Here is a 12477-nt window from a genome sequence, read left to right on the forward strand (position 1 = left end):
TTTCAAAGTGCTTATTTCTGCAGGTAATTAACTTTTAGCATGAACCAATGAGATCAACTTCATCTTTTCTTTGAAAGTCAACGCCTCTAACAAGCAGCCTTTTTATCTTCAGATCCTAAATGAATGTCCCAAAGATGGTAAGCCCTCCATGACTGTTGACAGTGCTGATGGGAGAAGTGAGATACCTGGGAGAAGGAACAACAAGCAAGGTTTTAGGCTTAAGAGACTTGGATAAAATCTCCAAGAAAAAAAAAAAGCCTTGAACAAACTCGAAGATTTTTTTTTTATTTTTGTTTGTTTGTTTTTAAGGAAGATACAGACTACGTAACGAAATGTGAATGCACTTGAAATAATTATTTAAATAAATAACTGCCACTATGGAACACAGCTCCCTCTCCCTGCATTTTCCTTCCCAAGGAAAGCACTTTAACAACTTGCTTCAGAACACGTGGATCCAGCAGTCTACTCAATTCTAAAAACCCACCGACTTCCTGGACTATTTTTTCAATCACTGTTTTTCATTCTAAATCTTCCTTTGAGAGGGTAATTTAGTCCCAACTAAGAAAACACAAGGGCCCAAACAGACTGTCACCAAATACCAGTAATATTTAGAGGAGGGAGAGGGGTTAAAATATTCTCCATCGAAGTAATGTAACTAGTGTTTAGCAAGTGTGCGATTGATGTAAATAAAGTAACAATCCTTTCAGACTGCCCTGCAATCTTTCTTCAACCCTATCGGTTCTTTAACAATTGGAAGTAAATTCTTCCAAGGTGTACACACACTCAGACATTTCTCCCACTAGCAATGACTGTACAGGAAAGAACGTTCTGAATTCATTGGGAAATCTCCACCAACCATTCACTTAGTAAACGTGTTACTCAAAGGGCCCATGCCCTGGTCTCTGTCCTCCCCTTCACTCTTGAGAGCAGGGGTCCTGTTTCACATTTCTGGGTGACCACAGTCCTAGGCATGAAACAGGTGCTCTGCAAGTGATTTTGCCATTTCATGGAACTGCACAACTCAAAAAGCAAAATCTTTGGAAACCATCTAAAATCAATACACGTGTTTAGTTTGGCTAGTAAACAGCTGTAAATTATGATTTAAAAAAAAGGTTTTCCAGCTGAACGAACTGTACAGAACTTGGAAGCCAGCGTGAACCTGCCGCGAAGCTACTACTGTCTGGACTGAAGAGGCAGCTGTGCCAGAAAGGAACACAGCCCATCCTGGGCTCCTGAAGGCAGGCGGCGGGGAGAATGGCGAGAGCCGCGTCCGAAGACTGGAGCTCGGCCGGGAGGAGACGGGTTGGACCCCGAGGGGCTAGGGGCGCCCGCAGCCGCCGCGCCCGGGAGGGGCGCCCGTTTCCTTGACAACCGCGCTAGGGCGCAGCCCTTCCTCTGGGCCGGGGGAGGGGAGAGAAAACGAGGGGACCCCCTGCGCCAAAGCGGCGGCGGCCGAGGGTGTCTCCTGGGCGCAGCAGCCGCAGGCCTGGCTCGCGGGGCCCTGTCCGCCCGCGGCCCGCGCCTACCGTGTATCCCCGCTCCAGGTCACTCTCCTCATAGCGAAAGGACGGGATGTAGACCTCCATGGCCGCGCCGGCCAGCCGGCTGAGGGTGAGTTGGGGGCGGGCTCACGGCCGCGGCCGCCGCTCCGCCCACGGCCGGGCCGCCCCGCCTCCCGCCCCGCTGCGCCCGCGGGGCCCTGAGGCTGCGGGCCGGACCCAGATCCAAGCGCTGACCCGGCCGCTCCCGCGCTTTGGGCGTTCCGGGAGCCGGAAGCGGAGGACGCAGGGCTCCTGGCGCCTGGGTTTCGGGCCTAAGGGGCGGTGGAGATCAGCTGGGCCCGAAGGAGGCGGGGCCAGAAAACCTGAGTCTGCAGAAACCGGGTGTGCGCGCCAACGCTCTGGGCGCCGGGACTGGGCCGCACCCTGCGCTCCCTTCCTTGCGGACTCTGGCTGGAGCTTGATTTGCAGTTTGCTAGACACCACCATTAACAGATTGCCAGACAGCAAAGAATAGAAAGCGTGGCGCTTTTAACTTTTGTTTTGGTTGGTTGAATTTTTTTTTTTTCCTCTCGGTTGTCATTAACAGCGGTGAACCATCCAGCTTTTACCAAGACTCTCCGATTTCCCTTCGATTCGAGGGTTAGCGTCTCCTGAGTTAGCCGTCGAATCTGAGAATTGTGTACCACAGAGGTCGAAAGTGAGCCCAAAAGTTGGCCAGTCAATAAGACAAACGCTCTGGCTTCACGCTGCAGTTCTAAAATGCCGCGTCTAACTGTGAAGTGCCTTTTAACTATGAGGGAAAAAATGGAAGACAAAAAAAAGAAAAAAAAAGGGACTGAACCCGCGCCTCGGACAAGGGCCTAGTAGCCTGCAGGTACCTAAAAGATTAAGTGTCCCAGCGGGGAAGCTTGATTACCACGTTAGTCAAGTAAACGTCGAGTTTCTTCTTTAGGTTAGCGCACCGAGGGGAAGAGAAACGTGGACGTGACTTGCAGATTACTGAGAAGTGACCTCAGCCATCCAGGGAAAAAAGTAACCAGTCAGCGAGCTTTCTTGGACCGTAAACAATTGCACTTAACTCAGTTTGTGCTTTAGTGCAGAGGACATTTCAACTTGGCAAACTCTAGAGTTTATGATGGGACCCTGAGCCGTGCAACAGGGATAAGGCAACTTCTCGTTTTAGGAACTTACCTGATGTGGACCACTGTACATTAGTCTCATCTGAAGATCCGTCCTCCTAACCCAGCACTCATACATTTGCAGCTCCAGGATGTGCCCTTCTCTCAAAACTCCGTGCCTTAGCTGTGCCCTGTGACTACACACCTTTCTTTTACTTCTGACCAGCACCTCCTGAGGTAACTAACCAGCTCTGTGGACGATAAGATATCTGAGTTCAGAGCCCAGCTTGTAGGTTACCTTAAGCCTCTGGTGACTATACATTGTATGTGTGATTTATTCATCTACCCTACCTACTAGGTTTTATGGCAAGTATGCTTTTAAAAACTCGTCATCTCGTGATTGGCATAGTACCCAACACATAACTTATATAAGTACTCATCTTTACAAAGCTAGTGGAATGCAGCAGGTACTATGCTTGGTATCATCTTTACAAAACTAGTGGAATGCAGCAGGTACTATGCTCGGTATCACATATTGTTGTCTCATTTCATCTCTGTAACAATCACATGGCCGGGCGCGGTGGCTCACGCCTGTCATCCCAGCACTTTGGGAGGCGGAGGCGGGTGGATCACCTGAAGTCAAGAGTTCAAGATCAGCCTGGCCAACATGATGAAACCCTGCCTTTACTAAAAATGCAAAAATTAACAGGATTACAGGGTGGTTACTCACCCCTGTAATCCCAGCTACTCGAGAGGCTGAGGTGGGAAAATTGCTTGAACTGGTGAGGCAGAGGCTGCAGTGAGCCAAGATCATGCCACTGCACTCCAGCCTGGGTGACAGAGCAAGAGCCTGTCTCAAAAACAAACAAACAACAACAAAAAACCAGAACAAAACTCCAATCACACGAGGAAGTGTTATGTGAAATGAGGCAACATGAGTTTCAAGGGCCTCCCACCTCAGCCTCCCAAGAATCCAGTTTTTAATATGCTTTCCATACTATCCTACAACCTGTTAGTAGCCTAGAATATATATTTTGGTAATGGCATGGCTCACCCATTTACCTGTTAGACTTAAGAGGCAGAAATGTCCGTGCAGGTCTGATAAACGGTCCAAATGATATCCATTTGCTGTATTCCACTAATAGCTATGTATAATTTACTTTTCCCTTGCTGAAAATGTATACAGACTATCAATGTGTGGGTGTGTTCTTGAGGGTCTATTAGCCCAGCCCTAAATGGTAATTGTTACGATTTCAGTTATTAGAGATGGCATAATTCAGGCTCACAGAGAATGAGTAACTATGAAATTACTAGCTATTAAGAAGAACAACTAAATTTCTAACCAAATTCTGTGAGTCTTCCAGCCACCAAGGAAGGGGAGAATAGAGCAACAAAGTAAAAGAACATGGCAAATGTATTTTCCTGTTGTTCCTACATTATCTTTTAATCCAACTCTACAATCTGTAACAGGCCAACGAAATATCTTTTCCTCAAAACATTTTAAAAAATGCATGCTAAATACAAATATAAAACATTGAACAGTTAGTATCTATTAATAGAAGCAAACAATTTTCATGAGCAAAAGAATAAAATTCTGCTGGAATCTGGGTATAAAATTCTTACACTAAAAGTACATTTACTTAGTATTGGGTAGAAATATACTTCAGCAAATTGAGATAAACTGCTTTAAATACTAACATATTGGAAGTTTTGACTATAATGTAAATCAAATTTATTATACATTCAGCATTCAATTATAAGATTAATACATCATGACAAAGTAAGATTTATCCCAGAAATGTAAAGATGGCTAAACATTGGGACATCTTTTGATGTATTTTACAATATTGTCAGATTAAAAAATATCTCAATAGATTCTGACAAAAATTAATGAAACAGTACAACTATTCATACAAATTCTTAGACTAGAAGTAGCAAGAAATATCTTTAATTTGATAGATTAATGTCTTAGTCCCTTTTCTGCTGATAGAACAGGATATCACAGACTGGATAATTTATAAATAATAGAAGCTTATTTGGCTCAGAACCTGGGAAGTTGAAGAACATGGCCCTGGCATCTGTGAAGGTCATCTCATAGCAGAAGGGCAAAAAAGCGTATGAGGGAAAGAATAAGGGGCTGGGCTCACTTCTTTAACAACCTGCTTTGAGAGAACATCAAGGGGGAAGGTTACATTGAGAGAAATGAAGGCAAGAGAGAGGGGACAGGCATAAATTGCAGGATTTAGAGGTGATGAGGTAAAAGATTTTCTATTTTCTGGTAATGAAGGAGAGAAGAAATGATAAAGTAGTGAAAGGAAGAAAGTTAAGTTTCAGAAATGATGACATTAATTTTTAGTGTATTGGCAGTTTTTAAAAAAGAATTACTTCAATATGAGCAGAAATTTGGAAAGAAACACTATCAATGAGGATTGAATAAAAACATATTATATACCTACACTATGAATACAAGTTGCATTTAAAAAGACTGTTGTATAGAATTTTTTTCTTTTTTTTTTTTTTGAGACGTCTCGCTGAGATGCCCAGGCTGGAATGCAATGGCATGATCTTAGTTCACTGCAACCTCCGCCTCCTGGGTTCAAGCGATTCTTCTGCCTCAGCCTCCTGAGTAGCTGGGACTACAGGCACATGCCACCACATCTGGCTAATTTTTGTATTTTAGAGATAGGATTTCACTATGTTGGCCAGGCTGGTCTTGAACTCCTGACCTCAAATGGTTCACCCCCGCTCGGCCTCCCAAAGTGCTGGGATTACAGCCGTCAGCCACTGTACCTGCACCGGGCCTGTTGTACAGGTTTCTGAGTTAAGATAGCAAATTGAAAATACATAACTAATTTCAACCTTCTAGCCCCAGTAAAAATGCAAGTAATTTTTCCCTTTTATTTTTTTAAACCCACAGAGATAGAAAAAACAGGAGAGGAGAGAGCAAGACATTTGTTGGCTGAAAAGCAGATAGAAGGGAAGAAACATTTTTAGCAAAGGAGAAATCTCAATCTTTTTTTTTTTTTTTTTTTTTTTTTTGAGACGGAGTCTCGCTCTGTAGCCCAGGCTGGAGTGCAGTGGCCAGATCTCAGCTCACTGCAAGCTCCGCCTCCCGGGTTCACGCCATTCTCCGGCCTCAGCCTCCCGAGTAGCTGGGACTACAGGCGCCCGCCACCTCGCCCGGCTAGTTTTTTGTAAGAGAAATCTCAATCTTAAACCAACAGCAGGAAAAACATAGAACCAACCTGAGTTACACAGCACAATATTCAAAAGGTACCACAAAAGGAACAATAGGTACCTCTAGGATGGAAGGTAATTGGCTAAAGGAGTCTTGGTAAAAACTGAGAATCGGGAAGATCCATTGTTCCTCTACATCTGGAGAATGTTTCCTCTAGAGAGGGAAAAAGAAACACTCTTTGCACTAGAAGCTGACTGGCCCGCCGGGTGCAGTGACTCACACGTGTAATCCCAGCACTTTGGGAGGCCGAGGTGGTTGGATCACCTGAGGTCGGGAGTTCGAGACCAGCCTGACCAACATGGAGAAACCTTATCTCTACCAAAAATGCAAAATTAGCTGGGTGTGGTGGTGCATGCCTGTAATCCCAGCTACTCGGGAGGCTAAGCCAGGAGAGTTACTTGAACCCAGGAGGCGGAGGTTGCAGTGAGCCAAAATCGTGCCATTGTACTCTAACCTGGGCAACATGAGTGAAACTCCAATTTGAAGTTGACTGGCCCGGCTGAGGGCAGGGATACTTTTATCAAAAATAATTGGAGTCTGAGGGTAAGTGACCATACACATACTGAATAATGAATGCTGACACTATAAAGGCTGGCAGCCACACCTTTACCTGCTAGGCAGGCAACAGAAATGTATTCTCTGGGGGAATCTAATAGCCCAAGAGGAAAAACGTTAGAGATACCAACATTGAAAGTCCCCTACAAATAGTCCAATGTGATCACTCTTCAGTAATGCTCTAAATTAACAGGCCCCATAACTACATTCAATGCTTCCAGTCAGCTTTCAAATCCCACTGCTAATCATGAAGAGACATCTATGGAGTAAAATATCTGAAGAAAGCATCTAACATGGAAGAGATACCAAAATAGAAAAAACAATTTGGAAGAAACAAAAACCAGGAGGGGGAAAAAACTTAAAAAGTAAACCATCACTAATATTTTCAGAGAGATATGGGAAGACATTGCATCTATGAAACAAGAACAGGAAGCTGTTAAAAACAGAAACAATCAGAAAACAGAAAAAGAACTCCTAGAAAGTAGAGCAAAATGACAGAGATGAAAAATAAGAGCCAAAATCAAATCCAGGTCGTCCAATATTCAAACAATGAAAATTCCAGAAAGAGAAGACAGAGAATACAGAAGAAAAGAAATCATGGGTGAAATAAGAAAATTTCCACACAAGAATGTCATGTTTCCAGATTGAAAGTCCCCACACAGGAGAAAACAAACACACGCTATTACAAATCTTTTTGTTTTGAGACAGGCTTACCCGCAACCTCCACCTCCTGGGTTCAAGCGATTTTTGTGCTTCAGCCTCTTGAGTAGCTGGAATTGGAGGCACACACCACCATGCCTGGCTCATTTTTTTGTCTTTTTAGTCAAGACGGGGTTTCACCATGTTGGCCAGACTAGTCTTGAACTCCTGATCTCAAATGATCCGCCCACCTTGGCCTCCCAAAGTGTTGGTATTACAGGCATGAGCCATGGCACCTGGCCACTATTACAAATCTTTATGAGATTTCAGAACACTAGAGATAAGAGAAGATCCTATAGTCTCCAAGGAGAGGAGGAAAACAGCTCATTCATATACAAAAGATTAGACAAATCAGCATGGCTTTGGAATTCTCCACAAGAACACCGGAAACTAGAAGATAATGAAGCAATGTCTTCAAAATTCCAAGAGAAGATTTTTCTAATCTATACTCAAATTATCCATAAAAATTAGGGTAAAAGAAAGTCTTGAAAATAGTTTAGGCACGGTGGCCCACACCTGTAATAGCACTTTAGGAGGCTGACGCAAGTGGATCACCTGAGGTCAGGAATTTAAGATCAGCCTGGCCAACAGGTTGAAACCCCGAAATCTCTACTAAAAATACAAATTTAGCTGGCCATAGTGGCTTCCGCCTGTAATCCCAGCTACTCAGGAGGCTGAGGCAGGAGAATCGCTTGAACCGGGGAGGTAGAGGCTGCAGTGGGCCAAGATCATGCCACTGCACTCCAGCCTAGGTGACAGATCAAAACTCCTTCTCAAAAAAAAAAAAAAAAATTGACTTTTGATGTATTTATTTTTAAGAACCTACTCTGTATATTCACCAAAATGAAAGAATAAATCAAAAAAGAGGAAACTGTGGGGTATAGAAAGCAAAAGATACAACCCAAGGGAGAAGCAAAGGAAATCTTTAGGATTACCACTGTGCAGTGAGTTTAAAAAGGTAACTAGTACAGACTAAAGCAACATGACTCAAGAAGCAGGCATTTTGAGGTCTGTCTTCACAATGTTTTCTGCTGTGTCTTCCTTTTAACCTAAAGGAACTACCAGAAAATACGCTTCACCAACACAAGAAAATAAACCAAGAAAGAGGAAGGCCTGAGTCTCAGGATATAGGGAATACATGCCAAGAGAATGGTAAAGGCAATTCCAAATTTGAGAGCAAGAGTAGTCCAAGGATAAAACTACAGCAAGTCCAGACAGCACCAGCCCCATAGAGAAGTCCCCAGGAGAGAAGGCTCAAAGGAAAACAGAATGGCTAGATTACCCAGTGTGGGTGGTCTATGGGAAAATGTACTGAGACACTATGGGAAGACATGGGAAAAATCAGCAATAATAATAATAAAAAAAAGCAGCAACCACATGAAAAAAATCAAGGCATGTTTACCTGAGGGAAAAAAGAGCAAGGTAATAGAAAACAAGGAGAGCCTGAGAAACTGTCACAACCAAGAGGAGCAGGAGTCATGACAACTCAGCGTATCCTGGATGTGGTATCCTGGAACAGAAAAAACACATTAAGCAAAAACAAATGAAATCTGAGTAAACAACAGACTTTAGCTATAACCAATGTACTATACTAATGTTATAGAAGAAATAGTTCAGGGTATATGAGAACTCTATATGTATTACCTTCACATTTTTTCTGTAAATCTAAAACTCCTAAAAATTAGTTTATTTTTTAAAAAAGGAAAAAAATAGCAATACACTTCAACTTTTAGCTTTGAATAATATTTGCATAGGCATAATAATGCAAACACTGATTTAACAAAAATATTGCAATGTAACTACATTGAAAGGGTGGGGAAGAAATGTGTAAAGCAGAGAGATGGCAGAGTGAGAGAACCAAACTCTTATTTACCATAAAAAAGATAAGTAGATAATGCCTAAAATTGATGATTGATAGCAGTATATGCCTATTATTTAGAAATGTGAAGGTATATCATGGCAGGAGAAACAGCTAAGACTAGAAAGAGGTTGTCTCTGAGGAAAAGAATTAGGAAAACAGAACATGTGGGACAGAGAACCACTGTTTTTTATTTAGCCTTTTTTTTTTTCTTTCCAGACAGGGCCTCACTTTGTCATCCAGGCTGGTGTGCAGTAGCATGAACACAGCTCACTGCAGCCTCAACTTCCTGGGCTCAAGCAATCCTCCCAACTTCAACCTCCCTAGTAGTTGGGATTACAGATGTGAGCCACCATGCCCAGCTAATTTTTTGTATTTTTTTTGTAGAGACAGGGTTTTACCATATGGCTCAGGCTAGTCTCGAACTCTTGAGCTCAAGCCATCCACCCAATTTGGCCTTCCAAAGTGCTGGGATTACAGGCATGAACCACCGCGCCTGGCTATTTAGCATTTTCAATGCTTGTTTTCAGATTATGTGCACATATTAATTTGATAAACATCAATTTAAAAAATCAGAATAATAAAGTAGATTGGAATGAATTGACAAGAAAACTGCCAAAATACTGACAAATCAAAAAGCAAATTCTAGGCTGGGCATGGTGGCTCACACCTGTAATCCCAGCACTTTTGGAGGTCAACGCAGGCAGATCACCTGAGGTCAGGAGTTTGAGACCAGCCTGGCCAATATGGTGAAACCCCATCTCTACTAAAAATACATAAATTAGCTGGCCGTGGTGGCACATGCCTATAGTCCCAGCTACTCTGGAGGCTGAGGCAGGAGAATTTCTTGAACCCGGGAGGCACAGGTTGTAGTAAGCCGAGATCATGCCACTGCACTCTAGCCTGGGCGACAGAGCGAGGCTCCGTCTCAAAATAAAAAATAAAATAGATAAATAAAAAGCAAATTCTACGAATGCCACAGAAATAACACTGATGACATTACTAAATACAGGTTGGTTGCCATATCAAAGTTATTGTCTTTTTCAAAACGTGCCAATATACTAAAAATTAACGTCTTCATTTCTGAAACTTGAGTTCCCTCCTTTGACTACTTTCTCAATTCTTCTCTCCTATTCTCTGGTAGAAAATCTGCTTTCACTTTATCACCGCGTTGAAATCCTCTAATTTATGCTTGTCACCTTTCTCTTGCCTTCATTTCTCTCAATGCAACTTTCTCCCTAAATGTTCTCTCAAACCCACCAACAATCCCCAACACTGAAAAAAATCCATCAGTTTTAGGTCCTACTTTCTGATGGCTTAAGAAATGGATATTTTCTTCAGTTGGCCTCACTGTAAACTCACGATTTTCACTCATTTGAAAATTAGCACTAATCAAGTCCTTTTACTCATCCCCCTCCTTTTTTTTGTCTAAACATGTGCCATTCTTTTTTGGTATTCAATCTTCTTTGGCCTTTCTGTTGACATTACTCCCTGATGGCTTTCTTACTTTGCCAAAACAAAAAATGTCCTGCCTTTTTTTCATCTCTAAATATACTCATTCTTCCCTTTCCTTTTGTGCAGAGTAAGAACTTTCCTTTTGTTCAGAGTAAGAAATATCCCCACTTCTTTCTGAGGCTCTTTCCATCTACCTGACTTCTTTCTTCCCTTAGACATTAGTTTTACCCAGGATTTTGAAATTAGCGTGCTGATTTCAAAATAGATGGATAAATGAAAGAATAAATGAAACTTGCCATCTTAATTACCATATCCCTAAATTACCTCCTTTCCTACTTCCACTACAGTGGTTCAGGCCCTTACCATCACTTGGCTGGTTAACTGCCACCCCGTCGAATGTTCTTTTTCACTCACCATCTTCCTTCCATGATTTACTATTTCCTCTGGCTTACAACATATTCAAGGTTCTTACATGTGTTTGGGTGGAAATGAACTTTTCTTTCCCTAATAACTATATTTCTATTTCATCCTCTCTCTCCAGGCTTCTTTAAAGGTTTCTCACATTTACTTATAACATTCATTTATCTATAGTAGAGTATCTCTGTAGTGGGTGAAGTTCTAAACTTTTGTTGGTTGAATACAAACTGATTTTGACTGCTTGCTTTTTTCCCCTCCACCTCTGACGCTCAGTCCCAAGGCTCCCAGTGTGGATCTCCTAGGGCATACTATTCTGGGAAGGACTCTTTTTGGCAAGCCTATTTAGACCATAGTCAAGCATAAACTCATTGTTTTGAAGAAGCCCTAAAGACTGGTGAAATCAAAATGTGAGTGCTTTGTTCAGGCTGAGATGTTAAGTGTTCGGTAAACATTTATTGGATATATGATAGCCAATATTTTATAAAGCACTTGCTATTGCTAAGAAATTCACATTATCTTAGTGTCCTTAAGGAGCATCTGAAGGGATACTTTCCATTATACAGATAAGGAAAGTAACTTTTAGAGATAAATAACTTGCTTAAAGTCAATATTGTAGGCTCTTGAGTCAGGATTCATACTGGTGAGCTGAATGTGTAACTGCATTCTTAATCACTCGATTACACTGTCTTGGCTGTAAAACACTAGTTTCTACAAGAAATAACATGGGCATAGTCATTCCTCAAGAGACATACAAACTAGTCAAAGCAGTAATGCCACACAACTATAATGCAAGACAGATCTCTGTAACTGCAATCTAAAAAGAACAAAGTGTTATTGGAGTCCTACTGAGAGATCAAGAGACATTCCTTCTAGCTAGGTACTTAAAAGGATGTGGACCTTAAATTTGGCTTTAGAGGGATGGACAAGATTTAAACAATTGCTGTTAAAAGGGAAAGGTCAATCAGACAAGGGGTGTCACTAACAAAAACATGAACCAGGAAGGAACAGAGCATGCTCATGAGACAGGAGCCTAATTTCATTAAAGCAAAAGGTGGGTGAAGTTAAGGGATAAGAAGACAGGAAAAAATAGTTTGAGACCAAATTATGGAGCAAGCATCTGAACTTCATCTGCAGACTGTAAGGAGTCTGTGCAGATTTCTGGGCATAGTACCATGACAACAGTTACTTAGGAAAATCAATTTGGGAGCAGGTTGTAGGCCTGGCAGAGTAGAGAGGTTTTTTTTTTTGTTTTTTTTTTTTTTTTGAGACAGAGTCTAGCTCTCTTGCCAGGCTGGAGTGCAGTGGCACAAGCTTGGCTCACTGCAACTTCCGCCTCCCAGGTTCAAGCGATTCTCCTGCCTCAGCCTCCTGAGTAGCCGGGATTACAGGCACGCAACACCACATCTAGCTAATTTTTGTGTTTTTAGTAGAGACAGGGTTTCACCATGTTGGCCAAGATGGTCTCAATCTCCTGACCTCGTGATCTGCCTGCCTTGGCCTCCCAAAGTGCTGGGATTACAGGCATGAGCCACCATGCCCGACAAGAATAGTTTTTTGCAGGAGACTCAAGATAGTCCTAGCCACAAGATCTTGACCCTCAGGAGAGAGACAATAGAAATAAAGTAAGAAGGGCAG

General features: G+C 42.4%; 1 protein-coding gene and 1 long non-coding RNA gene across 3 annotated transcripts in view; one reads left to right on the forward strand and one right to left on the reverse strand.

Annotated features, from left to right (window-relative positions):
• The window catches only part of SNX24 (sorting nexin 24), a 171601-nt gene extending 169820 nt beyond the window's left edge, over nucleotides 1-1781 (reverse strand). Inside the window, exon 1 of one of the 2 annotated variants that reach the window (XM_038008609.2) lies at nucleotides 1527-1781. In XM_038008609.2, coding sequence (XP_037864537.1) covers nucleotides 1527-1586 — 60 coding nt within the window. In that variant the 5' untranslated portion in view covers nucleotides 1587-1781. The remainder of the gene's footprint in view (nucleotides 1-1526) is intronic. The other variant, XM_008014250.3, reaches the window with a different exon arrangement.
• Nucleotides 1697-11649, forward strand: LOC140709983 (uncharacterized). The gene is made up of 2 exons (XR_012090881.1): nucleotides 1697-2857; nucleotides 5538-11649. It is a non-coding gene; the product is annotated as an uncharacterized lncRNA (long non-coding RNA).
• Nucleotides 11650-12477: the final 828 nt, after the last annotated feature.

Source organism: Chlorocebus sabaeus, chromosome 23, assembly GCF_047675955.1.
Source record: "Chlorocebus sabaeus isolate Y175 chromosome 23, mChlSab1.0.hap1, whole genome shotgun sequence".
In the NCBI taxonomy this organism is placed as follows: Eukaryota; Metazoa; Chordata; class Mammalia; order Primates; family Cercopithecidae; genus Chlorocebus; species Chlorocebus sabaeus.